Raw genomic sequence first — 26,951 nt, forward strand, 5'->3', positions numbered from 1 at the left:
GGCACCTTCCGAGGGCCGAGTGGCCACGGAGCTTGTGAAGTACTTCCCCACCTCACACATGACAAGACCGAGCTCCCAGTGGCCCAACGCACATGTGCACCCCAAAATGAGCCCCAGTAGACAGGAGAGGCCCGTGCAGGCGGGGGATCCCTCTGGCCGGTCCCCGGGGACTGGGGGCCCCTGTGATTTGGCGTTGGGCGAGGCATCAGCCTTCCCTCCCTGACCACCCGACTCACAGAACTCCCCACCCCCCTTCCGTTAGGCCTGCTTCCCAGGCTGCTCTACTGCTGGCCACGCTGATCACTGACCCTCTGAGTGTGTCCCTTCCCCGCCGCGGTCCCCGCCGCAGTCCCAGCTGCTCCCAGCTTCCCAACTCTTCCTTCTGGGGCCTCTGGGCCCCAGTGTCAGGAGGGGACCAGGAAACTGGACCCTAGGAGCCCGCCCTCCCTGGGAGTGGGGAGGGGAGACCCCACCGAGGCGAGGGGACATCAGAGAGTGAGCACCGGGGAAGAAGGACGTCCGGGGCCTGGCGTCACAGACACGAGCTCGGGATTGGGCCAGACACCTTTATTCCATCCTCTTCCTGCCCGTGGCTGCCCCGGGGCAGAGTGAGGACAGCCTGTGTGAGCGTCTAGGACAGGGGCCCACAGGAGGTCATGCTGTGGCCTCAGGTGAGTGGGAAGGGGGAAGGTGGGTCTGCTACCGACCCCCCTTGCTCTGGGAATCGTTCTGGAAGCCTGGCTGGGCCACAGTGTTGTCTCCGTGGGTGTGGACGCTGGCGGGCTGGGGCAGGTTGGGGGTGGTGGCCAGGTCTGCTCCATGCACACAGGGCGGACCGGTGCGCCTGGTGACCCATGTGAGGCCACTGGAGCGGCCAACACACGCCCCAAACGGAGCGGGGCCGGGGGCTCGGGGGGTGACGCTTTCTTCAACAAAGACTCCGGAACGGCACAGTGGCTGGGACCCACAGCTGACTGGCCGGGACAGAGTAAAAAAACTCTTGCGCACACACCCCCCCCAGGCACACACACGGGGTCAGCAGAAACTCGAGGCCCTCACACGATGCTCTGCCGACCCCCGGCCCCCTCAAACTCCGATGCACCCGAGCCCCGGCCCCGGCCAAAGTCAATGAAGATCCCTTCTGAATCCGAGTCCACAGACTCCAAGATCTGGTCCACCAGGTTCTCTGGACTGGAGGAGGGCGGGGAGGGGTGGGCCGCGCCTGGGCCAGGCTCGGGGGGCTGGGCAGGGGGGTACAGTCTGCTGGGGCAGGGCCCCGACTGCGGGCCCACAGAGGATCTCAAGGCCCCAGGGGGAGCCTGGCCAGGTGTGTCGGAGAAGCCCTGGGGTTCCGGGCAGGACGTCATCTCCGAGACGGAGTGTCTGCGGATGCCAGGGCCGCCGGCCGCCACTCCCTCGGCCTCGTGCTCTGCCACAGGGTTCAGCAGCGGGGTGTTGTAGCTCTTGGAGCGCACCACTGGGTTCTTGGCCAGCACATCCCCTGAGCGGGAGCGGCGCAGGAAGTGCTTCTCTGCAGACAGACAGACAGAAAAGGTGTCAGGCACGGGGTTGGGGGGGTGGGGGCCAGGGTGGGAAGTGGTCATTTGGCAAACCTAGGCATCTGCGTGTTCTAGGCCCTTCCTGGGGCCAGAGTCTAGCCAGCACCTACTGTGCACTTAGCTCTGCAGGAAAGAGCAGACACAGAAAAGCCCGAATGGTGCAGATCCGTGGCCCAGCCCCCCGTGCACCTCTGCAAGTAAGGGAGAGTCGGCTCTGACACTGTGTCTGTCCCTACGTGACTTCTTCCTTCCTTCCTCGGTCCCAGCCTCAGCCTGGATGGGCAGGAGCTGGGTAGGGTGGGTGGGTGTGTGGAGGTGCAGGGCTTGGTTCAAATGCACATGTGCCCCAGTTTCCCCACCTGTTCAAAGTTAAAAAAACCGTAGCACTTCCTGGAGTCCCAGTGTGTGTGGGGGAGGAGAAGAAACCACAGGTCAGGTAGTGGTTAAGTGCCAGGATGGGGGGCCAGGGAGGATGAGAAAGGATCTTTTCACGTGAATTCGGGGCTGGGGTTTTATTTGGAGTGTGGTGGGCACGCCGGGGGTGCAGGAGAGGATGGCCACAGTGGGGCTGGACTGGGTGGGGGGCCAGATCTCAGGCTCCCACTCAGGGCCCTGCATTTCTGAAGACTGACCACCATGTGGCAGGGCTGAGCACAGTGAGCGGCTCAGGGACCTTTCCAGGGGCAGGAGAGAGGTTCTGCCCAGTTCTCCTAACCCTAACCCTGGGGGCTGGGCTTTATGCCAGCAGACAGGTGGGCGCTCCCCAGCGGCCTCTGTGCCTCTGGCTCCCGGTCCAGGATGTTGTTTGTGCACCTCTCCCCAGGCCTGGCTCCTCCTTCCTCGGCTCACCAGTCACTTCCAGTCTGGCCTTTCCCAGCACGGCCCTCGCATCACCTGTGTATGCATCCCCCTGGAGACTGGTCAGGGGATTGTGTACTCATTGGTCTGCGTCCGTGACCATGAGAGCCCATGTGGGTGGGGCCTGGCCTCTGCGTCTCCCCCACGGCCAAGGACAGGGGCAGGCACACAGCAGGTGCTCAGTGTACACACGGGAGCGAACCAACAGACCGTCTGTTAAAGGAGCAACGTGGCGGGCCTCCAGACAGGCCAGACAGCCCCGGGACGCCCGTCTCCCTTCTCCCCTCTCCTGCAATTCCCCCGAGCAACCTCGGTTTCTTGGGCTCCAGGCCTTTGCACATGCTGTGTCCTCTGCTGGCCAACTCTTGCCTTTCAGGATTGAACACAGACGGGCCCTCACTGGGAACACAGAGCTCTGTGGGGCTCTCAGGGGAGTCATCCCATTACCACGTATGGTGTCAGCCCGACAAGTCCCCTTCAGTTCTTGTAGGAAGGACCCCGGGCCCTGCATGTCCAGGCCCGGCACACAGCTGAGGGACGCTCAGGACCGGTCTGCTACAGGACCGGAAAGCAAATCCCCAGTGGGACCTGGCTGTGGCCATCTCCTCACTGGGAAGCCTGGACCCTGGGCAGAGGTGGATGGGGCCAGAGGTTACCCCGCTCCCCGCCCCAGGCCCAGTCAAACCCTACCCAGGATGCAGGAATGGGTGAAGGGGCCCTCGCTGGAGTAGAGGCCGTAGGTGCCCAGGTAGGGTGACACCACCTTCTGGATCAGCGTCTCTAGGCGCAAGTAGTCCTTGGTCACGCCCCGGGACTCATGCACTCCCTGCGAGAGAGGGAGGGAGATGGTTAGTCACCAGACAGACAGCATGCTCCCTGCCACCCCCGCCCAGCCAGGAAAAGCTTGCCCCCAGGGCCAGCCAGGCTCTAGTCCAGGCCCCAGGTGGCCCTGCCCACCTCCTCCTCCCTGACCCCCCTGGTCCAGAGCCCTGAAGGGATCTCTACCTCCTCTGGTACCATCAGAGTCAAAGCTGGAAGAAGACAGCCGCCTGCAGGACAGACTTGGTCTCCCTGACGGGGAGGGCAAGCTCTGGGCCCCAGCACCCCAGCAGACGGCTGGCACACAGTGGGCCCTCAGTGAGCACTCACTGAACAAAGGATGGCTGAAGGAATGGGGAAGACAGCCCTGCTCGGGGGGCTGCCAGAGGCTCATGGCACAAGATGCCTTTAGAACCTTAAAATGGCAGCTATGGACAGCCTGACACCCCCCCCCCCCATGCCACCCATGAGAAACCCACTTCAGCTGGGAAGACCCACACGGACTACAAGCAAAGGGCTGAGGGGCGTGCACGCGGCTCAGGCAGTTCAGGGGCCGACTCCTGGCTTTCGCTCGGGTCATGATCTCAGGGTTGTTGGATTGAGCCCCGTCCGGGGCTCTGTGCTGGGCACACAGCCTGCTTAGGATTCTCTCTCTCATTCTGTCCCTCCTTCCAATGAATGAATGAATCAGTGAATGATAAATAAAAGCAAAGGCTTGAGAGAGCCATGCTATGCCAACGTCGGGAGCAGCCAGGTTAATTTCAGACAGCGGGGACGTCAGACCACGGAAAGTCATCAGGGGTCAAGCAGGTCACTATGCAACTGTACAGAGGGCAGTTCTTGGGGAGAACGGAGTGACCCCTAGTGTGCCCGCACCTGACAACAGAGCTGCAGACCGCATGGGGCAGAACTGCTAGAACCGTGGGACAGACCGTTCATCCGCTCGCGGAGACAGACCAGCAGGCACAAACTCAGGAAGGACGCGGGCACTCAACACTCCAATCGCCATCAGACCGCTGCCCCTCACCCCTCCCCGGATGCAGAAACACACGTCCCACAGCTCCCGCGGGTCGCCTGTCAAGCCAGACCACATTCTGGGCTACAAAATGCACCTTCGCAAATTTAAAAGGATGTAAATACAGCGCCTGCTCTCAGAGCACAGCGGCATGAAGCCAAGGAGTCAGGAGCGGGGAGATAGCTGGGAGAGCCTCAGAGATGTGGAGATCAAACAACTCACTCACTTCTAAGTAAGCCACAGATCCAACAGGAAATCTTTTTTTTTTTAAGATTTTATTTATTCGCCAGAAAGAGCACAAGTGGGAGGGCAGCAGGGACAGGGAGAAGCAGGCTCCCTGCTGAGCAAGAAGCCCGATGCGGGACGCGACCCCAGGCCCCTGAGGTCACGACCTGAACCAAAGCCAGATGCTTCACCAACTGAGCTACTCAGGCTGCCCCCAAAGAGGAAATCTTAACAAATATCTTAAAATGTTTTAAATGAAATGAAAATGAAAACAGATCCGCACTGGTGGGACGCATTGAAAGTGGTGCTTGGAGGGAAACTGTAGCATCAAATGGATACATTAGCAAAGAGGAAGCCTGAAAGTCAGTAAGCGTCTACCCCAAACCAGAAAAAGAAGAGCGAACAAAGTCCAAAGAAAGCACAAGAGAAATAATCAGAGAGAACTCAATGAGACTGAAACAGGAAATCCTCAGGGAAAATCAATGCAACCAAAAGCCGGCTCTTCAAAAAGCTGGGAACATCCCTAGGCCTCCCGCCAGGCTCACTACTAGAGGGGACACTAACTCCCACCGTCAGAAGGAAGAGGAGCCATCACTACAGACCCCACGCCCCTTGGAACTGCCTCCGCCCCCAACGACCGCAGCTCGGATGAGCACGATGCTTCTGCTCAGCTGGGCGTTCCGTGAACTTCGTGTTGTTTCACTCGCCAGCCTTGTAAAGGACGTCTGTCTCTGCTCCCCACTGCACACTGAGAATGGCGGCCCCGGGGCTGCATTACCTGTGAGCACTCAGAGGCTGAGCTGCTCCCCTGGCTTCCCCAGGGGAACGGTCACTCTGCTGGGGAAGCGCGGGGCACACGGTAGGCCCTCGACACATGCTAACCAGCAGCTGTGACTTCAGATCCATCTGGGACTCGAAAACAGTGGGGACAAGCTCAGTCAAAGTGCCGGCCAGGTGGGGAGTGGGGCAACAGCGAAGGGGCAGGAGGGCAAGTCCTAGGGGCGATGGGACCAAGCAGAGGACGCTGCATGAGGCAGAGAGGCCACCAGAGGGCAGCACCGCCCCAGTCTGGCCACCCGCCTCGGGTGGGACCTCCTTGGCTCCAAATCCCCGTCCAGCCACCGCAGGCTCCCAGAAGCACCACAAAAGGCTTTACATCTGGTTTCTCCCCACTTTCCTTGAACCTGCCCTGCAGGCAGGAAGTCACACAGGCGAGGAAAGAGGCTGAGAGGCACAAAGTCCTTCGAGGGCCCCTGCTTCAACCCAGCCAGGTTCCCCTAAAATCCTGCCAAATCCCGACAGCAGGCGACGTGGTTGCCAGGACGACCACCAGCTCCTGTCCTGTGCGGTCCCTCGACCCTCAGACCTCCACGCTCATCAGCACCTTCCTTGCTCTGGAATCTTCACTGGCTGCCCTGGACCCTAGGACCAACGTCGCAGACTAATTTAGGTTACCCATGTGCACAGGGGGATGAAGAACAAGGACAGGACTTCAGAGCCGTCAGATGTGGGTGAGGCCAGGCCTTGTTAGCTCTGGGCAAACGAGGACTCTATTTCCCACCTGTAAAATGGGGTGGATGACAGTGCCTACCTCTGTCCTTTCAAAGTGGGACAAGCTGGCAAACTGCAGGGTGCCGTGCCCCTCACCGGGGTTGGGATGCAGGAGTTTGCAAAAGGCCCTGTTCGTGGTCCATCAGACCCTCTGCTGTTTTGGGCAGGCCATTCATCCCTAGCTGCAGGGAGCGAGGCTGCCGACAGTGTGTGGCTGCCCCCTTCCTAAAGCTGCTCTGGCGGGTGAAAGACACCCGCACCAGAAATGTCTGGAACCGCTGTGGGGAGGCGGCCAACAGCCCCGACGGCTGACTGGTACAGGGTGTGAAGGCATAGTCCCTGCCCACTGGGGACACCTCTGGGCCCGTCCACACTCCTGGGCTCCCCATGGGATGAGGTTGACGCCTGCCTTCTCTTAACTCTCATCTCCCCCCCCAATACCTCCTGGGCTCCTCCTGCTTCCCTATCTCCTTACAGGTTTCTCCTGACAGTCTCCCCATTGACGAGTCCCGTCGACCCAGACCCTTGCCTCAGGCTCTGTGTCTGGAAGGCCTGGCCTCACGCCCAGCGGCCTCCTTGCGGCGCCACGCACCTGCAGCACCAGCAGCATCTGCACGACGGCGGGGGGCACACGGGCGTGGGGGCGGGCCAGCGCATCGTCCAGCTTCACACTCAGGGTGATGGCGTTCCGGAAGTGCAGCAGGGCGAGCTGGCGCACAGACGGCTCCTTGCCCTGCAGACACAGAAGGCCGCGCCCCACCCCGCTGCCATCATAAGAAACTGTCGCTTCCCCGTCTGCCGATCCGGGGCCAGATCCCAGGGCTACGGCCCTACAGATCCTTGGGCCCCCTTCCCCCCAACCCTCCTCCCTGGACGGCCCTGTCCCGAAAAGAGCCAACTTCCTCAGGCAAGGAAAAGTGTCACTGTCACATACCAAGCCCCTAATGTGTGCGGGGAAGGACCTACTATGTGCTGCCCAGGACTTTATAGGGCCTGTGGGTGAGGGGGGGGGGACTGTCCTTCGTTCCAAATTGTGGGTGGGAAAGGGTCCAGGGATGTGGCTATCCCCGGGCTGGGGGCAGCGTGCAGGAAGGCTGGGATGGGTGGTCGCCTGGGCCCCGGGGCATCCCACGGCTGCAGGGGCCATTCACCTGCACTGGGTAGAAGATGGCCTGCAGCGTGGGTAGCACGTCACTGAAGAAGAAGTCCCACGTCTCTGCCAGCGAGTCCAGCAGTTTCTGTCCTGTGGGCACAGGGAGCTGTCACTGCTCACCCCTCCCAGGCTGGAGTCCTCTCTCCCATCCGCACAGGAGCTGAGGGCCAGGAGGCAACCCCCCCCCCGACCCCCAGGTTGACAGCACGCAGCCCTTAGCAACTCTGTGGCTGGGGGTCCACGGTGTAGTCACCCCGTGCCTCAGTTTCCCCATTAATAAAACAGGACAGTGAAAGGGCCAACCTCCCAGGGCTGTGGGGAAGAAATGAGCAGAGACAAGGTCCAGGGCAGAGAAAAAGCTGGTTAAGTCCTGGCTGGTTCCCATTCCTTCATCCCACACCAGTCCTGCATAGGAACGCCCCCTGCCCCCGCCGGCAGCTGCCGCACACAGCCTTGTCTCCTCCCAATTCCCATGGTGGCCTCCCAGCAGGCGGGCACTCTGTCCACCCATGCAGATGTTTGCAGAGCACCTATACTGGGTACTGGGGACCCAGCAGAGCCTCCAAGATCCCCAGACCCATCACAGGACAGGGAAGCAGGACCCTGAATGGCAACTAGGAGCGCAATCATCTGCCCACTGAAGGGGTGACCTCAGTGGGCAGACCAAGAGACGGAGCCTCTGAGAGGTTCAGGTCCTTCTCCTCCAGTGCCCTGGTCCCTGCCACCCCGGGCTGCCTGAGCTGGGGTCGGAGGAGCCAGGGAGACCACGTCCAAGAACAGTGCATCCCAGGGAGGGAAGGGAACCAGAGAAAGTGGAGAGGAGCAGGCAGGGAGGCTTCCTGGAGGAGGTGCTGTCCAAGCTGATTTAGGAGGCTGGATCTGCCAGGTTGATGGACATCCTCAGTGTGGGAACCACACAAGCAGATGTGCGGAAAGCAGGCCTTCGGTCAGGCTCTGGGTGTTTCTGCCAGCCCCGGGAAGGAGCCTGGCTTCCTCAGGGTGGGCAGTCTCTGAGGGATGAGGACAGACGAGGTGTCCCCGAGCTGGGCCTGGACTGCCGCAGGACATGCAAGGCTCTGAGTGCTCAGTCCTCCTGCCTGGAATGAACAGAAAGCTGGGTCTGGGCTAAGCACGTCCCAGGACGCGTCGCCAAGGCCTCTGTGGCTCGGTGGGACCTCCAGCGAATGGCTGGAGAAAAACGGGGTGTACTGGGGTCTCTGGGTGAGGAGGGTGAAGTGCCACAGGCTGGCTGGCCTCCCAGACCACACCGCTTGTGTGAGACCGCCTCGAGGTTTCCATGGGAACCAGCGAGCCGCACAAAGGCCTTCGCCTCTTCTCCGTACTTTCTTTGGGCTCTGAACCCCACACTTTCACTGCCTGTAGAGGCCCCAACTCTGTGTAGGTGCAGGGGCTCTGGGAGGGGATCCTGGTGCGGGCGGCCCCGGGAAGCCCATCCAGCTCTGTGGGCGGCGACAGTGGCGTGGCCTCTGTGCACCGCCGATCTCTGGGCACTGGGGCTCTCCGCCCGGCAGCCAGCTCCCAGCCCTCCCCGGGGGCCCACACCTAGCTCTGTGGAACCCAGGATGGGTGGGTGCCGCCGCCCGCAGGCCTCTGTCTATACAAAGGTCCCTTCAGGTCCCTGCCGTCCCCGGTGAGAAGAAAGACGGCTCAGTTCTCTGGGCCGGCCGTGGGGTGGCTCTGGGCCTGGGCCAGGCCGGCGTCCGCGGGCTGCTCTCCAGCCCACGGGGCGGAAATGCTGTGGAAAGCAGATGTTGTAAAACACAGTCTCGAGGCCCCGTCGGAGCTGCAGGCGACCAAGAGGCCAGGAAGCACGGGCTTGCCCACGGGCCAAGTTCTCCGCTGGGGCCTGTGGTCCAGGGCTGGCGACGAGGGCGGGGTGGGGGGGCCTGTCGGGGGGTGACAGCGTCAGGCTGCCCAGAGCTGGAGCCCTGCTCTGCTTTGCTGCGGGGCCCTGGGGAGTTCGGCAACCAGACCTCCATGTGACACTGTTAAGACGGGTGTGGACGTCCTCGCGGGCACTGGGCGGAGGGCTGCCGTGCAGCAAACGCTCGCTAGGTGCTGGCCGTGGCCACCGGTGCGCCCGTGCGGGCCGCCGCGTCTGTGCTGAAGCTCGCAGAACCGGGCTTCTCCCCTGGTGTGTGGGTCTTGTGCCCTCCTCTGTTCCGTCCGAGCGCTGAGGGCCTGGGAGACTGGAGCGTACCAGGCTGATCTTGGCTCAGGTCTCAGCCCCGCGATGACCACAGGGCCATGGAAAAGGCCCCAGCAGGGGCTCCGAGGAGGCCAGTCGGCCAGGAGGTCGGCCCAATGGAGTCAGGCCCGCCGGCCAGTGTGTGAAGGCCACTGGGGAGTCTGGCCGGATGGCCTGTAACGGGCTGGGATTGCCGCCGGCCCAGAGAGGGCCGAGCCCACGGCCTGGAGCCTGCAGGAGGCCCCGGGTTCCTCCCTGGAGTCCTCGGGTGTCTGGCCGATGAGGAGCCATCCTGGCGGCAGCCCGAGTCCACTCCTGTAAGCCCGGCTGCGAGACCACGAAACCACAGCCTTAGGTGTGGTCCGGGAGAGAGGCTCCATGGCAAGGCTGTCCCTCCAGGCCTCCCGTTTCCAGGAATTGCTGTGCTTGGGGGTTGATGTCCGCGAGGATGGAGGCTGGGGGCGGGGTGGGCAAGGCCACCCACGGCCCCCAGCAGAGGCACAGGTGAGGACGTGGCCGGCCACAGGGAGCGATCTCAAGGAAGAGCTGCTCTGGGAGGCAAACGGGGCAGAAGGTGGACAGGCCAGGCTCCAAAGGCCGCCCGTCAGGGAGTAGCGTCGGCGACTGTCCCCTGGTATGGACTAAGGGGGGCAGAACGGCTTCCCGACAGACTACATTCTGAGGCCCGACTCAAGGGCCACTGCTTCCATGGAGCCCTCCCGGACTGCCAAGATGGGAGCGAACCCTTCCTTCCCCACGGCTTCCCTTCACCGCCACGCATCACACTGAACTGTCACTGGTCCCCGTCTGTGTGCCCGACTGGCCTGTCAGTCCCTGATGGACAGAGCCGAGTCTCCCCCATCTCCAGGGCCCCGGAAGCTAGCTGGGGCCTGACCCATACTGAGCACATGGGTGGAGTCCATCCAGCCCCACGGTGCTTAGACGGGAAGACCAAGGCTGAGTTCTGTGGCTGGATGGGAAACGGAGGCCAGGACCCGTGGCCCCCAGACTGGGGCTCTGTGCCTGTCCCTGCGGCCTGGGGAGGCTGGATGGGGTGGGCACGCCCCAAAGGGTGGCCTGGTGACACGGCCGCTGCAGGCAGGGCCTGACTAAGCTGCACAAAGCTTCTCTTCTCTGAAGTTCCCAGCTCCCCTGGGCGGGAGCCGGTGGGAGGCAGAGGCACTGGCGGAATGTGCCGAGTAAGGAGGGGGCATGGGAGGGCACCTCCGCCAGGTGCCAGATCCTCAGCGCCTCGACTGCTGACTCAGTTGCCGCCTCCTCCAGGAAGCCAGCTTGGACCCCGGGGGTCTGTGCCTCTCCCTCCCCTGGCCTGTGGTTCTGGCGGCCCTTCCACGCTCCTGCCTCAGCGCTGCCCCCCGACAGAAGCAGGATGTGCAGAGAGAGCAGGGGACACGCGGCTCTGAGCTCACCCAACGCACACTAGGCCACTGGCCTCGGTGTCCTCCTCTGGGAAATGGGATTGCACCCCTTCTTTCTAGGATCAGAGTAAGGACTGAAGGAGGAACCAAAGTGGCAGAGGAACCACGCTGCCGCACAGAGCCGCATGGCCTGGGTGCCTCAGTTTTCCTGTATGTGCAGTGGCTGCAGTGGTATCTCCCGAGCAGGGCTGCTGGGAAAGCCAGTGAGTTAGTGGCTGGAAAACATTCAGGATGGTCTAGCGGAGAGTAGGCAAGGTGCCCAGTGCCTGGTGCATAGTAGGTGCTCAGCGAATGTTCATGGAGCCTGAACTCAGCACCGGGCCTGGCACGAAACAGGCCTCAGCAAAGGCACTGTGGTCTGAGCTGGGTCCTCCCATAATTTGATCATTCTCTCCGCCAATTCACTCTTACGAGCAGACACCACTTTGGTCGCTGCCCCCTGGCCCAGGGACATGGGAGCTGGAGGGTGCTGGGAGGAGGGAGGCGGAGCCCACCAGGACCCTTCCCTACCTGCTGAGGCCTGGGCCGGGCAGAGGTGCGCTGGAGCTCAGGGGCCTCCAGAAGGGCCAAGGGCATGTGCACTGGGGTCAGACTGGCCTGGGCTTGGATGCACCCCGCCCTCTACCCAGTGCAGCTGCAGACATATCGCCTATCATCATGACGCTGCCCCCAGCTAGGAAATGGGCACAGGGACCCAAAGGTCTCATGGCTGGGTATGAGCATGGAAAGAGAAAACTCATCGAGAAGGTCCAGCCCCAAGCTCAGGCCCCCAACTCTGACGGGACAGCAGCTTCTAGGCAGGTGACAGCCCCCGGCTCCCGCCTCCTCCTTCGGGAGCATCAGGGCAACCTCGGCCCTATGCTAGCTCCCTGGTCCTCAAAGAGCCTGCCGGGGGTTCTCCCAGGCTGCTGGAATGGGGTTTCCTGGCGCCAGAAGGCCCCAGGGGCAGGCTTTCCCCTGATTTCTCAGCCCTCTTGGGCTCCAGCAAAAAGTGGCGGGAAGGGCAGATGCTCTCCCTGGTAAGGTCCCGTCCTGGAGTCAGACTGGGACCTTGCTGCCCCTGCCGCCCTCCCACCCGGAGCCCTGGGGACACGGGCAAGTCAGGCAGGGCCGCATGTCCCAGCAGGGACAGCGGCATGAGGCGTGTCCCTGCACTCAGTCCCCGCTGTGGGCCGCCACACTCACCCTCGTAGAAGCGGATCTTGTCCCGCAGGATCACCATGCCTTTCGTCAGCAGCTGGTTCTGAAAAGCACACGCAGGCAAGCCGTTACTGCCCCCTGCCCCGGGGGATGGCCTTGGGCAGGCAAGGCCCCCAGGAGACCTCCCCATGCCCGCCCCCCCCCTCGCCCCACCAGCCGGCAGCTGAGGCCCAGGGGGGTGGGACCCACCCATTGCCCCCAGCCTCCCCCACCCCAAGCAGAGCTTGAACCTCAGCTCGCACTGGGAAGACACTGACAGCCGGTTCCGGGTGTGCGTGAACTCTGCAGGCTCACTGGCCAGAGGAGGTGTGACAAATGCAGAGCATGGCAGGGCCTCGGCCACAGGGGCCTCGGGATGCTGGTGCCAGGCCAACAGCGTCACTGTGTGCTTGGGGCGCAGGGGCTGTGCAGTGACGGGGACGTCTAGAAGCCTACCCTGTATTCCGGGAGGTGAACAGCCCGGAAGAGAACCAGCCCCGTGTCCTGCCACACGCCAGGGCACGCACCGCGCACAGAATTCACCCGCATCGTTATCATTAACCTGCCCGACGACCCGCACCAGCTAGACAGGGAAACTGAGCCACGGTGGTGCGGCAGTCCTTGGAACCTAGCACACTGTGGATCCACGGAGAGGAGGTGACCCCGGTCCTTTCCGGCCTGCTCGGAAAGTAACCCCAGCCCGCTCGAGAGCGCAGACCACACACCTGCAGGTACTCGGTGAAGAACGACCCCAGCTCTGTCTTCAGGAGTTGCCTGTGGGCGGGAGGGGACAGGAGAGTGAGGGACGGCAGGGCTCAGAGACCAGGCGGTGCTGATAGGGGGGTCACTGGGGGCAACAGAAGGCTGACCCGCTCAGCCCAGGGGGAAGTGTGGGCATGCCCCGCCAGTTCCAGTGCAGGGGGCCGGCAGGGAGGGAGGGCTGGGTGGGCCTCAGGCCTCCGTGGTGTTCACTGGGGCTCTGTAGGCTCCTGCCACCATTGCGCATGAGAGGAAGCGGAAGGGTCCCCAGAGCAAGTGAGGGCCACTGGCATCTGTCACGTTCTCGGGGGCGGGGGGCAGCACTGGGCCTCTGACCCTCAGCTCCATCCCCCACCCCCCAGCCCAAGCCACCAGCACAGCTCCCTCCCCTTCCGCCCTCCCTCCCCAGGGCAGCTCTCCTGTATTGTCCTCACCAACCCAGCAGCAGGTGCCCAGTACGGTTCCCTTCTAAAAGCGAGACAAGGGAGGCTCAGAGCGGTCCAGTGACTTGTCCAAGGCCATACAGGACACACCAAGTTAGGGTCTGAACCTCGTCCTTTGTACTTAGGTTGACAGCTCTCATGAACTGCACACCTCTGGGGGCTGAGAATGGCGGGCGTCCCAGTCCAGACCAAGCACGGCCTAAAACACTCGGGCGCTGTCAACACTTGGCCCAACACTCGACCTCCCCTCTCATCTCTGTCAGCCTTGGAGCTGTGTGTGTGCAGGCACACGCGTGTATAAGCATGCATGTATACTTGGGGGGGGCACCAAACTCACCATCCCTCATCCCCACTAAGAGGGTGCGCTGGTCCTCAAAGGCCTTTTAGGGTGACTACACTCCACCTTCCTGGCGGAGCTGAAAGCAGGACCACCCCCCCCAGGACTGGTTGTCCCCAGTGCGGGTGGTGGGGGTGCGGGCCTGGGGGCTAAATGAAGCAGAGACACAAAAGGCAGGTGGCTTGTGTCGGTGACTAGCACCCAGCAGCCAAGCAGCCGGCCTCCCTGGAACCTGGGGCTTCGGGCAGGACTTAGAAGGTGCAGAGACGATGGTGTGGGGACATGAAGAGGGACACAGCCGGACCAGGCCGGTCACAGCCCGAAGCTCACGACAGCCTGACAATGGTCCTGGTGTCCCTGGATGGGACGGATGGGGACCCCGAGGGTCAGAGCAACTGTGACTGTCTGGGGGCAGCCCTAGGACCCTGTCCCGTGCCCCTGGCACCCTGTCCTACACCCCTGGCTGGCAGCTCCTCCTAGCACAGGACCAACCCCATGTCACAGCCTGACGCCATCCCTGCGTCACTCTGACGTTAACAGTGGCCACATTCACCAGGCTGAACTCCACCTGGGACAGCAAGGGGGTGTGAAGCCAGTGGCCCCCTGTGGTCAGCCCCCTGCCACAGTCCCTCCACCTTGTCCCAATCGTCTGGGCTTCTGAGGACTGGATGTGACCTCAGCTCACATGACCTCAGCTGTGTGACCCCCATGTGCAGGCTCAACGTCTATCTCAGGTCACCACACGCGTGACCCAAGGGGCCACTCTGGGCATGGTCAGAGAGCAAAGGGCAAGGAGGGATCAAGGCTGAGCCTGGGCGAGTCCCCTTAGCCCGTCAGGGGCCAGAAAGCCAGCCCCAATGCTGCCGGTCCACCGTGTGACTCTGGGCAAGTCCCCACCCCTGCCTGAGCTCCGGCACCCTCCTCTGGGACCACAGACATGCCAGGAAGTGGGGAGGAGGGTCCGGGCTGTCAAGTGAGACCACGGCTTACCCTTGGTGTATGCAGCAGGTGCTCAGTAAAGCCCTCCTCACTCTCTCCCTGGCCTGTGGTTAGTGACGGTGAGTACGAACACGAATGAACGAATGAACGAATGTCTCCTTCAGGGCCGAGCAGACCCTCTGCCCCACTCCCGGCTGCCTGCGGCTCCCCACACCTCCCGATATTTCCTCTTAACTCACTACATGAGCCCCTGAGCAGGGGTGAGGGGCATGGCTGGCCAAGCATCTCCTAATCTGTGCTGTGCCCGCTGGCTCTCCTGGCTGCTGGAGGGGAGCCACGCTCATTCTACAGATGTGGAGACGGAGGCGCTGGGGGGCCTGCAGGTTAGGCGGCTCCCGTATCCGCAGGGGAATGCCCAGGCAGCCTAATCACCCCAGGACATCACCGGGGGAACAGCCCAGGTGTCATCGGAGGGGAGAGGGACAGCCACAGAAAGGGGCTGGGGGGGGGGGCAGAGGCCGAGGCCAGGGCCACCCTGTCCAGACGGGTCTGGTGGCTTCCGGGAGCCACAGGGCCAGTGGATCTACATTCCAGAGCCCAGAAGGCAACAGGAGGGGCCTCTCAGGACAGAGCAGGTGGCTGAGCTCTTGCCCACGAGCTCCCACGCAAGTCTCCTGGTCCCGGGCAGGCCAGGAGCTGTGCCATCGAATGCTGGGGGCATGGTGTGCCTGGAGGGGTGTCCTCTGCAACCCAGAGTGACTTAGTCTGGGAAAACTATTATGCAAAGTGTGCCTGTTTTGGGGCTTTTGGAGAAGGTGGTCAAAGGAACGGGGTCAAGAGAGAGGCTAGACCAGCAGCCTAGACGTCACCAAAATCAAACCTTGACGGTTAGGGGAACACCGCCAGGAATGCGAGGAGACAACCCACGGAGGGAGAGCAGCTGTGCAAATCAGAGCCTGCAAGGTCCAGACCCTGAATGTATAAAGAACTCTCTCGACTCAACAAGGAAGAGATAAGTCATCCCATTTATAAATGGGCCAAGGAGACACTTCCCCAAAGACGATCTGCAGATGGCCAACAAGCCAGTGAAAAGATGTTCCCGTCCTAAGTATCAGGGAAGTGCAAACCCCAGCCACGAGAGGGCTCCTCACGCTTGCAAGTGCCATTAGAATATAAATTCCCGAAAGTCAAGTCGCATGTGCAGGGAAGAAGGTGGGGGCACTGGCCGTGGGCTCCGGGGTGGGAAGCGAAGCTGTGCAGAGCAGCGAGGCAGCCCCTACCCCGCCCTGGGGGTGGCCCCAGGAGAAACGAAGCCACATGTCCGCACGTCACAGGAAGCCCTGCGGGTTCACAGCCACGTGCCTGTCACGGCCGAGGGGGCAGCTATCAGCAGGTGAATGGGTACAGGGAATGCGGTTTCCTTAGCGCGGAACAGTATTTGGCCGCAAGAAGGAGTGAGGCGCAGGCACGGGCTCCGACACGGACGAGCCTGAAGGTGTCAGGCGACACGGAAGCGGCCAGCACAGAAGGCCGCGCACACGTCGGGTGACTGCATGTATGCGAAACGTCTAGAAAGAGTCAAATCTACAGAGATAGACACTTGACTGGCCTTTGTCAGGGGCTGGGGAGTGACTGTTAATGGGGACGGGCTTTTGTGGGGGGGGGGGGCGGAGTGGGTGAGAATGTTCCAGAATCAAACAGTGGTGAGGACTGCACAACTCTGAATGTGCTAAGAACCACGGAACTGTACATCTGAAGAGTGAAGTATGTGTCGCTGTGCGCACCTATGTATGTACATGAAAACGGAGAGAAAAAAGAGTGATGGCCGGACGTCAGGGTCCTGTGCCTGTTCACCTCCTTGGCCTTAGCCTCGCCGGGGCCCACCGAGGAGAACCCCTCCCTACCCCCATCTCACCACATGGCCCCGAGAACCGAGGGGAACGTCTGGGTGACAGCGCCATCAATGGCTCCTGTCACCAGGCTCTCTCGCGGGATCGAGGCCAACCACCAGTGATGGGGATCACGCGTAATTCCGGTCACTTGCTTTAACGTGGCCTTGGGATGGAGAAAGCTGGGGTGGGGGCTGGGCAGGGGGCGGTCCCAAGGGACCCACAGGCCCTGGGGTCTGGGACCCGAGCCCCGGCTCCACTGACCAGCCCTGTGAGCACACACAGCAAGTGACCTTGGCCTCAATTCCCTCCCCGGTAAAATGGGCAGTCAAGGAGCCTGAGGAAAGCAGGACCCCCCGGATAGCTTGTGTGTAAGGGGGCCTGGGAGAGGCAACGCCGCCCCTTACCCTCCCTGCACCTCAGTTTACCTGTCTGCAAGGCCCCTTTCAGCTCTGCCACACTGGGCTGGGGTGCCCTGTATGAATATGATCCCGGTCCCCATTATCCTTTATTCCCATCTTGAGCTGATGAGGAGCTGGGCTGCCTACTTTCCCCAGCTGACACAGGGACTGGGTAGCATAGGCCAGAGTGAGAAGGGAATAGCACAGAGAGAGGAAATGCCTCCTCGAGGCAGCTGTGCGACCCTGGGCAGATATCCTGACCTCTCTGATCTTCAGCCTCCTTCACTGCAAAGCAGGACTACCGGGGCTGGCCTTGCTGATTCCCTCTGAGTGACGGATGGTGCCCCGCTCACAGTAGCAGCTTGGAGGGGCTGGTCCACCCTGGACTCCCTCACCAGTGCTCACTGCTTGGCCGTCCACAGGAAAGGAGGGGCATTCGGCCGGGCTGTAACTGCCTTTCTGGGAACGACACTCCCGTCATTAGGCAGGTGGGTCCTTCCTCTTTAACAGAATAATATCCTTCATGATGTTCAACACCAGCGGGGAATGTGGGCGTGATCTCGAGCCCCTGTCCAAGTCCCACCCTGCTTCCCCTGAAGAGAAAGTCCTCGGGATGGGTGGGGGTGAAGGTCCACCAGGCCCAAGAGCCACATGACCAGGGCCCGGGTCAAGGTGCACACGGTGGCCCCGGGGTCGCTGCCCACCGCGGCCATAAGGGCAGTATTTCAGGCGTGGCTTGGGAGGCAGGGCCTGGCTACAGCCTCCCGCCCCAGCACAGCCTTCCCTGCCACTCACAGCCCCAGGACAGGACAAGACAGGCAGCCACTCACCGGACGCCTTCGTTGAGGCTGAAGAGCTCCTGGTCAGGCAGCCCCTTGCGCTGGAAGACGGCGATGACCCCGTTGTGGATGCTGCGGGCGGGAGGAAGACGAGAGTCACTAAGGCCCCGCCACCCCTCCCCACCTGCCCTCTCCTGCCCTACTTGGCTTGAGGGACAGAAGCGGGTCTGGTCAGAAGCAGGTGCCCATCTTTTCTCTCATAAGGCAAGCCCTGGAGAGCAGGGATCGGCTGTCCTCACGGGACCCTGTCCACACCAGAACCTCAGTCCCCACCTCGACCCCAAGACCCTACATCCCTAGCCCCAGCCTCCCCAGAGCCCCGGGCCTGAGTCACCTCCGAGTCACCTCTCCAGGATGTCTTCTGTGGCCTGCACACACTCTGCTCCCCTTCCTGTGTTCCAGAATCCTCTATTCCCAAGGGTACCCTTTGATCACCTGTCCCACCCTGTGACATATCCCACCCCGACACTCACCATGGGCTCCAGGTGCCCCTGAGCTGGCCCTTCCTGACTCCTGGTGTCCCTGAGCACTGAACGCTCATGCTCTGTGCCCCACTGGGAAGTGGCCTCCAGCCACAGGGCCTTTGCACATGCCAATTCTGCTGGCTGGTCCTCTCCCATTTCCATTATCTATTCCCTTCAGATCACACACTGTTGCCAGCTTTTCCGGACCGTCACTGTGTAACCACATGTTTCTGTGATCTGATTAACTTGTTTCCATCACTATCTGTAGACCCCAAGAGCACAGAGCCTCGTTGTTGGAGAAACTTGTAAGCATTTGGGGAAAATTCATTCTTGACTCTCCCTCACCCTCTGAAACCATCCAACCCTGAGGTCAGATCCATTTCTACCTTCTGGAGCTCTGCTGCGGCTCTCCCCTCTCCTCTAGCCAGGGCCCCTCCTTGCATGCCTGGACCTGATCATACCAGCCTGCCTCCCCGCGGCCCCCAGTCACTTCCCTGACCAGGGTCTTGTGAGGAACCCGACGCCTACAGATACAGCCCGAGGCCTGGACATGGCATTCGAGGCTTGTCAGGAACGGCCTCTCCCTGCATTCCGGGGCATCTTATACTCCAGACTGCGAGAGTGCTGGATCGGCCAGAGGCCACTATACCTCTGGGTTTCTGCACCCACTGCCCCTTCTGTCTGGAAGGCCCTTCTCCTCCCCGTCTACAAGGTAAGCAGCTGTTCATACTAAAGACTCAGCTCAGTCCCCACTTCCTCCAAGAAGCCCTCCTGACCCCTTCCTTTCCCCAGGGAGACTCCTATCCTGGCACTTTGCTGATTCACTTTCCTATCAGCACTCCGCCCTCCCTTGGCCACGCACTTCCGAGGGCAAGAACCAGGTCTGGGTGGCTCCTCCGCCCTCCACTCAGGCCCTAGGCACCGCTCTGAAGCTCACAGACCCACTGCCGTGATTCTCAGTGTGGAGGGAAGAGCTGGGCGGTCGCTGCCATTCGCATCGCAGACCAGGCAGCAGCCACGGAGCTCCCAACGCCCTTGGCATTAGCGCCACCCTTCCTAGGAACGCAGACTGGCCCCCCACTTCGCAGACGGGGAGACAGAGGCTCACAGAGGCCATGTCTCCTGTAGGAGGGCACAGAGCTCCTCATCCAGCAGCTGCCCCCTGTCCCCCATGCAGCGGGGTCTGAGCCCGGCTGGGGCGGGACCCTGCACACCCCCACCCCCTCCCAGGGGCATGAGCAGCGCGGGTCCTCCAGCAGCTGTCACGCTGGCATCCGAGCAGCTGCAGGCTGACTCCCAGCCCTGTGGGGGCTGCTGGGGGGCAGGAGGCACAGGGCAGTCCTGGTCACCGCCCTGGGGCCCAGCCGCTCCCGAGGTGCAGCGGGGACCAAGGACAGAGGCCCTGAGCTGGGAGGAAGCCCGGGCAGGCGGAGCCCTGGGCGGCCCCTCCCGCTCTTCACACACACACCTGCTCCTAGCAGCCCCGCCCCCGCCTTCCTCCTCTTCCAGGCAGACCGCCAGAGGGACCCCAGCCCAGAGGCGACCCTGCACTCTGTCTCTGACCCTCAGAGAGTCACATGTGTCAGCCCCTCGGGCCTTCGTCCCTGCTGTCCCTTCCCCTGCAGGCTTGCCCTCCACCCACCCCCTGGAGCTCAGACCCTCCCCTGGCCCCTCCAGGTTGGGGCCTCCTCCCTCACAGCTGCGCTGCAGAAAAAAATTGACCTCAGTGGTCTTTTAGGGGAGGGATGGTCTATCTGCTTGACTATTTTGCCCTCGTCCTTGACCCCCGGGCTCAGCGCATGAGCTGATCACCTCCCTTTGATTCCTGCCAACACCCATGTCTAAGCAGCCTCCTGCCCAGCCCAGGGGCCACCCTGAGATCCGCCGTCCCCTCCCCGTCCACCGTGAACGCTGGCCACCTGTGCCTCGGCTTCCCCATGCACACCATGGATTCTGAACTCCAGCGCCCAAAGGAGACGGTGCCCGGGCAGCGGGGGTCCCCGCAGGTGACACTTACTGGGGCATCTTTAGCTTGTCTCCGAGGAGGGGTGTGTCCCCAGCAGCTCCCACCACAGCTCAACCATCCGCTCTGCGGTTTTTCTCAGTCTCTCCCTTCTAACCACCACACAGGGGGCCTGTCACACCCGAGGCTACGGAAGGAAATGACGAGGGTCTGGGGAGCCAAGAACTGCCCAGAGTCCCAAGAGCACGACACCTGGCGGAGCCCGCGAACCTGGCCCGTGGTCCTCCTACCCGGGTCGCTGGCTCGGAAACTGCCTCCCACGCTGCCCCGGCTGGCCGGGCCCTGCACCTTCCAGTCCTCCCCGGCCTGGGGCTGAGGTTCCCCTTCTGTCCCAAGTCCAAGTTGGGCCACCAGAAAAAAAAAAAACAAAAACCACTTGCTGTGAGCCACCGGGGAGAGGAAGGGCGGGGAGCAAGAGGCCCGCATGTGACTTCTCTTCCCCGCCAGCCACCCCGGTCTGTGGCCTCTGGACCAGAGGTGGGCAGGCCCAGCGTGGGCACTGGCAGATGGTCCTGTGGAAACCACAGGCGGCCTCCAAGGGCACTTCCGGGTGAGACCCGTGGCCTCTCCCCACTGGGCTGTCCTTCGCAGCGCCTGTCCCCCTCCCCTGGGTGGGAGGACAGGAGGGCAGGGCCAAGTCCCAGAGTCTCTTGACTGGGCCCCAGGTGGGCAGAAAGAGGGGAAGGTGCCAGAGCCCTGGTGAGGCTCCAGGGCATCCCTGGAGAGTCTGTGGCCCAGGTGGGGGGTGGGGCATAGCCAAACTGGGAGAGGGAGGGCTCACTGTAGGGCTCCTGGGGGCGCCTGACTGTGGCCACCCTGGTTTGGGCCAGAGCCCGTGTAGGGTGGTGGGCTGAGGGGGACACCACGTGTGGGCCTCTGGCCCAGCATCACTTTTCTCAGGGTTGCCCACATACCCCTACAGGAAGCCCCAGCAGAGACAGAAGGGGTCGGGCCTACCTCACGCCCGGCCTCTGGTCACCTCTGGGGACCCTGGAGAGGGTGAGACCCCTGGGAGGACCTGGAAACAGAGCCCTGCCTTTCTCTGGTGCCTTCCTCAATGTGGACACGGCCTCCAGAGGCCCAGAGGACACAGAGAGGGGGGCAGGCCTCTTCTAGGGGACCCCAGAAGGCCGACCTGGACCCTGAGCAGGGAGGCCACATCCTCGGGCCCCTCCACCCGGTGTCCGGGCCTGGTGTGTCCCACTGGCTCCCAGCCGGCAGTCCCTGTGAAGGGACAGCCATGCGAACGAGGAAGGGCAGGGGAGCTGGGCGCCACCACGTTCCCGGGGCCACCCAGGCTCCTCCACCCCACCTGAGAGCCGAGGCTCTAGTCACCACCCCCGCCCTGTCTATCCAAAGGTGACCGGATGGAGGCCCAGTGTCCTCGCTGAGAGATGAAGGGGACCCACCCGGCTTTGCTGTAGCCACCCCCGGAGCAGGGCCCACATGGCTTCCTCTCCACATCCAAGTGAAAGGCACAGGAGGCAGGCAACTTGGAAGCCGACTGTGCCCCGCCCCCCCTGCCAGGCCCCGATGGGACCCTCTAGTGAACAGGGTGATGATGCCGTTTCCAGCCCCGTGTTGGCTTCACCCGCTCCTCAGCAAACGGGTCCCACTCACACCCTGGTTTTAGTCCGCCTAGCTTCGGATGCTCGTCCCCAGCGCTAACAGGGTTCCCGGCTGAGCGGGAGGGGTCCGTGCCCACCCACACCCCTCCCTGGGCACCCGGCGAGGGCCCTGACCTGCTCCGGTCCTGACTGCGGAGGGGACAGTGCAGTGCCTCCTTCCCAGCTGTGAGGTCGGTTCTGGGGCCACGATGGAGCCCGGGCTGGGGTGTGGGAGGTGGTGGCCCAGGGCACTCGGTGGTGCAGGGGTAGGGGGGGAGCAGGGGGGAGGGGGAAGGGGTGTCAGCATCACAAATTCTACCGACCTAGTGGCTTCAAACAACCCAGATGTGTTTGCTTTCCTTTCTGAAGGCCCGGAGTTCCAAACCAGTTTCACGAGGCTAAACTCAAGGTGTTCTGTGACGGGCTCCTCCTGGAGGCTCTAGGGGAGAATCTGCTTCCTGGCCTTTTCCAGCTTCTGGAAGCGCCCACGTGCTTGGCTCAGGCCCCTTCTTCCAGGCTCACAGGAAGCACTGTGGCACCCTGGCTCTCCGTTCCCATCCTGCCAGCCCCTCCCCGACTCCGAGCCCCAGGCCTCACTCTCATGAAGACCCTTGTGACCACACTGGGCCCCCACCGCGAGACCCTTCACGTCATCATGCCTGCAAAGTCCCTTTTTTGCCTTTAACATAGTCGCAGGTTCCGGGGGCCGCGTGTGGACATCTTCGGGGCCATTCCTCTGAGGACCCCACCTAGACGGCCCTGGTGGGGCTGGAGGCTCAGGGCCCAGAGCAGCCACTAGGCAGGGGTGGGGTACGGGGAGCCAAGCCCAGGCCGCCGGCAGCCTCCAACCCCCACCCCCAACCAAGGGATCACCCGGGAGCCTCCACCGGCCCCTCGGAGACCCTCCCCTGAGGTGGTGGCAAACATGCAGGCTTTGGAGCTGGACCTGAGTTAGATCCCAGCTTCTGCCCAGACTCCCTGTAGAGACCTGGGCCAGTTCCCAAACTTCTCTGAGCCTCAGTGTCCTCGCCTGCAAAATGGGGCTGCTGAGCCCCACCTTGAGGGCCGCTGAGGAATGACAGGAGCGCCTTCAGGTCTGGCGTGTGGTCAGAGCCCCTCACTAAGTGAGTGCAGAGCTGGGGGTGGGGGCTAGCATTGCTGGAAGCAGGCAGAACATTCTCATTCTGTAGGGGTTCGACAGGCAGCCCCTGCGCAGGGCAGAGGAGTTCCCACAAGGCGGCTGCCGCCAGCCTCCAGGTTCTTACCAACACCTGCCTCTCTTGGTCCCTGAGCCGTGACCTCAAGTCAGACTTGGGGTCAGACCCCCAGACCCTGACATCAGCATGGGGTCTTTTTTTTGATGATAATTCTTTTATGTATTTATCTATTTATTTATTTATTTTTAGCGTGCAGTCTTGAGCAAGTCCGTTCCCCCCACCTGTTTCCCTCTCTGCTGAAGACAATCACCCCTGCCTTGGAGGGAGATGAAGGGGACGGAGGGAATGTCCCACGCGGGGCAGTGTGCCCAGCACAGCACAGGCCCACACTCCCCCTGCCTGGGGCCTCCCCTCCCACACCTAGAAGCTGGGACAGATGCTGGGCTCTCCAGACCCCAAGCATTCAGGCCCGGCAGGGAACAAGAGTCAACACCAACTCCATTAACGGTTGACACCTCTGGCCCAAACACGTGCCCAGGGGACCTGTGCTGGGCAGGCCTTTAGGGCCTCAGCTCAAGAGCATAACCTCCACGGAACTAGCGGCCCCACCCCTGCACGGGGTCCAGATCCTGTCAGGAGCTAACTGGGGGCGGCCCAGGAGGAATGCATGCACAGAGGGCCATGTCCCGGCCCTTGACGGAGGTGGGGAGGGGGGCGCTGCAGGTGGGAACAGCCTGTCTGGGGCCCTGCACTTGGCTTGGCTCAGGGGACAAACCCGCCCAGCAGAGAAGGGCCGAGGAAACAACCGTGCCTGGCAGCCAGCACTCACTCAAACACCTCCCGTCCCCGCACCCCCGGAATCGAGATCCTGGAGGAAAGAATGACAGCGCTCACCTGTCTCCCAGTTTATCTTCTTCCGGGCACTAAACGCGACCTGACCTTCGGTGACCTCATCCCTTTACCTGTGTCCCTGTTTATCTCCTGACTCCCTCCCCCAACTCAGGAAGCTGTTCTTTCTCTGCTGACTCTTGGCCCCAGAAGCCGCCCAGTGCCAGGGAGCACAGGAAGGAACGAGGGAACAAATCACAGAGATGAATGTCTAAATGAATGCACGGATCCCGTTCTCCTGAGAGCAAGCTTTGTATGTTGGCCCCATGTCCAGATGAGGAAGGACGCGCAGGAAATTAGGGGACGCGCCCAGGGTCACTGTGGTGGGCTGAATGGGGTCCCCTAGAAATTCATGTCTACTTTGGAAACAGGGTCTTTGCAGACGTAGTTAGGTAAGGATCCTGAGACGAAATCATTCGGGATGGGGGTGACCCCAGAGCGAATGACTGGTGTCCTTCCAAGAGAAAGGAGAGGGAGTTTCGATCACAGACCCAGGAGAGGGCACGTGAAGACAGCTGCAGACCGCCACAAGCCAAGAAACCAGCAGAAGCCGGAGGAGGCAGAAGGCTATGGAGGGAGCACTGTCCCGCCGACGCCTTGGACTCCAAATGAGGAGTGCCCCGCTCCGCAAGGCGCGCCCTGAAGACGGACTCAGCTGTCCTGTATGAGGGCTGTTGTCCTGCCCCGCCTCTCAGGGAGCACTGCAAGGAGGGTGGGCAGGCAGAGACCAGAGTGGACCCCCAGCCCCACACAGCTCCCACTCAGGGAAGGGCAGAGGAAGGCGCTCTGCCTCTCCTTGGCTTGGCACCCCCTCTGTCTGGGGAGGAGAGCGCAGCGGCTGGCACCCTACCGTGTCCTACATGGGTGACACTGACACGGGCAGGTCTGCTAGGTGCTCTGTGTCCCCCTCTGCACCTTCAAAGGGGAGATGAGAGAAATAACTCCCTCTCTGGGCTAAGTGAACCGAAGGACCTGAAGGGGTCGGGTGCATAGGAGAAGCACAAGACGTCAGGTGGGAGTGGCAGGTGCCCAAGGTACGGAAGACTCAAGCAGGGGGAGAGGAAACGTGTTCTTCTGAAGTCTGGCAGGTGCGGATTCTAAATGCCATTAAGTGAAAAGCAGTGGAGGGATTCAGGTGGCCTTTCTCTGCAGTCCCCTCCCCAGGCTCCGCAAGACTCAGAGCTGGCCCCAGGGTCACAAGGGCAGGGGGCTGTCTAAGCCCTTGAGCCGGTGCCCTCCCCTCTGTCTGGACACCCCCCCCCCTCCAAGTCCCTACCATGTGCTGGGCACTGCACGGAGGGCTTGAATATGTATGTTTGCATTTAATCCCTACAACAGCCCCTGAGGCGGACACCCTTATGAGCCCATTTTAAGGCCCAGAGAGGTTGATTGACTTGCTCAAGGCCACACAGCAGGGAAGAGGCAGAGCTGGAAACTGAACTAAGTCTGTTTGGCTACCACTAAGGGAAAGCAGAGAAGTGTGTGTGTGTGTGTGTGTGTGTGTGTGTGTGTGTGTTGGTGGGGGGAGGGGACCAGCATCTATCTCTTGAATTCTGAGATAGGGGAAATCAACTCTTGGGACATTGTGCAGTCAGTGGGTCACTGACATTCTCCTGTGACAGACCTTCCTTCACTGTCTCCACACTGGCCCTGTAAGGAGGAATGCACACACCCACTGACAGATAGGGAAACTGAGGCAAACCCAGCCACAAACAGTCTGGAACCTGGTAGGGGACAGAAGCCAAGCACATGGATGATGGGGTCCTGCCTAGTGCCCAGACAAGGGTCTCAGGCTGGTGGCCCTGTGCCCACTGGGATGCTCAGGAAACTCTCCTTGGGTGGCCACACGGACAGCCGGGTTCCTGGGGGCCAGGACCACAGCCAGCGGAGCATCTGGCAACAATTCCCTGCCAGGTGTGTGTGTGGGAGGACGGCACTCACAGCCCCCTGAACAGCCTCTCAGTCAGTGCCCCACCCCTCCCTTTTCCTTTTGGTGGAAATGTCTACTTTGAAAAGGGATCAGGAACAGGCGCGCTGGGGAATCCCACTACATAAACCATCTCTTTTCCGGATCCCAGCCTCGCTCTTCAAACAAAGCTTGGGGGTGGGGGGACTTCCCACGCCCCTGCTAGTCTGGGAAAGGCCCCCAGGGGGGAGGGTCGTCTCAGGAATGCCAGGCAGCTGCTGCACCCCTGCTGACAGCTGGGAAGACAAGGGGCCGCTCAGGGGAAGCTACCCGCCCACCCCCTCCGACCAAAGGGACCTTTACTCGGAGACAGGAAGCGCAGCGGCCACCCACCGACTGCGCCCTTGAGGCTCATCTGCTCCTCTGCGAAATGGGAAAAACACTTCCTGCTCTATTTACCTCCCAGATGGCCACGAGCACCGGGGCGCAGAGGTGGGAAGACCCCCGGGTGGGAGGCAAGCACGCGGGCTCCAGGCCCACCCCGTCGCCCACCAGCTGGGCGCTGCAGGACGAGCCCCGAGTCCGCGGTCTCGTCCCTCCCTTCCAGAAACACGTTGCATTAAACTTCCCTGTCCGCCCGCACAACTCCGGCGGAGCAAGTTCTTTGCTAACTGCGAAGCACCGCGGCGCTCAGGGCTCCAGTCCTCGCCCGCGGGCCCCACAGAAGGCTCCCTCTCCCCGGGCTCTGGGGCCCGGCGGGCCCGGAGGGCGCGGCCTTACCTGTTCCAGGTGGCGTTGGCGCTGGCCCGGCGCTGCTGCGTGCCCCGCTCGTCCGCGCCGGCGGTGGCCGGCTCTCTCTTGCCCAGGTCACTGAGGCTGGGCGAACTCATGAACTTCAACCTGCGGAGAGTCCTCATGGTGACCCCGGCGGCCCGCTCCGCGCCCACGCGCGCCCGCCGCCGCGCCCTGCGCCACGCCGCGCCGCGGGCCCCGGCCGGCACTGCGCCCTCTACGAGGAAACTTGAGCGAGAGCAGGAACCCGAGCGGCCCTCCGGGGTCCCGCCCCGGCCCCGCGCCTCCGCCCCGGGCCCCGCGCCGGCTGGCCCGCCGGGTTAATCATTGCTCCGAGCGGCCGCAGCGTGGAGCGCCAGAAGCGCGGCCGGCAGCGCGGACCCGGCGCAAACGGAGGCGGGGGCGGGGCCGGGGGCGGGGCCCGCGCCGGGGGCGGGACAGGGGCGGTCCTGGGGGGCGGGGCGGGAGAGGAGGCGTGGCTATGCCGGACCGAGGCGGGG

General features: G+C 62.4%; 1 protein-coding gene across 1 annotated transcript; it reads right to left on the bottom strand.

The window, feature by feature from the left end:
• Positions 1 to 554: 554 nt before the first annotated feature.
• Positions 555 to 26,732, bottom strand: PRR5 (proline rich 5). Its single transcript, XM_080810124.1, has 8 exons — positions 26,440 to 26,732; positions 17,606 to 17,686; positions 12,733 to 12,781; positions 12,014 to 12,071; positions 7,179 to 7,270; positions 6,620 to 6,760; positions 3,108 to 3,243; positions 555 to 1,531 (listed from the first exon to the last, which is right to left on the bottom strand). The coding sequence occupies exons 1-8, from the start codon at positions 26,574 to 26,576 to the stop codon at positions 1,056 to 1,058; spliced, it is 1,170 nt and encodes a 389-aa protein (XP_080666250.1). The 5' UTR covers positions 26,577 to 26,732; the 3' UTR covers positions 555 to 1,055.
• Between the last annotated feature and the right edge of the window lie 219 nt (positions 26,733 to 26,951).

Source organism: Martes martes, assembly GCF_963455335.1.
Source record: "Martes martes genome assembly, chromosome: 8".
In the NCBI taxonomy this organism is placed as follows: domain Eukaryota; kingdom Metazoa; phylum Chordata; class Mammalia; order Carnivora; family Mustelidae; genus Martes; species Martes martes.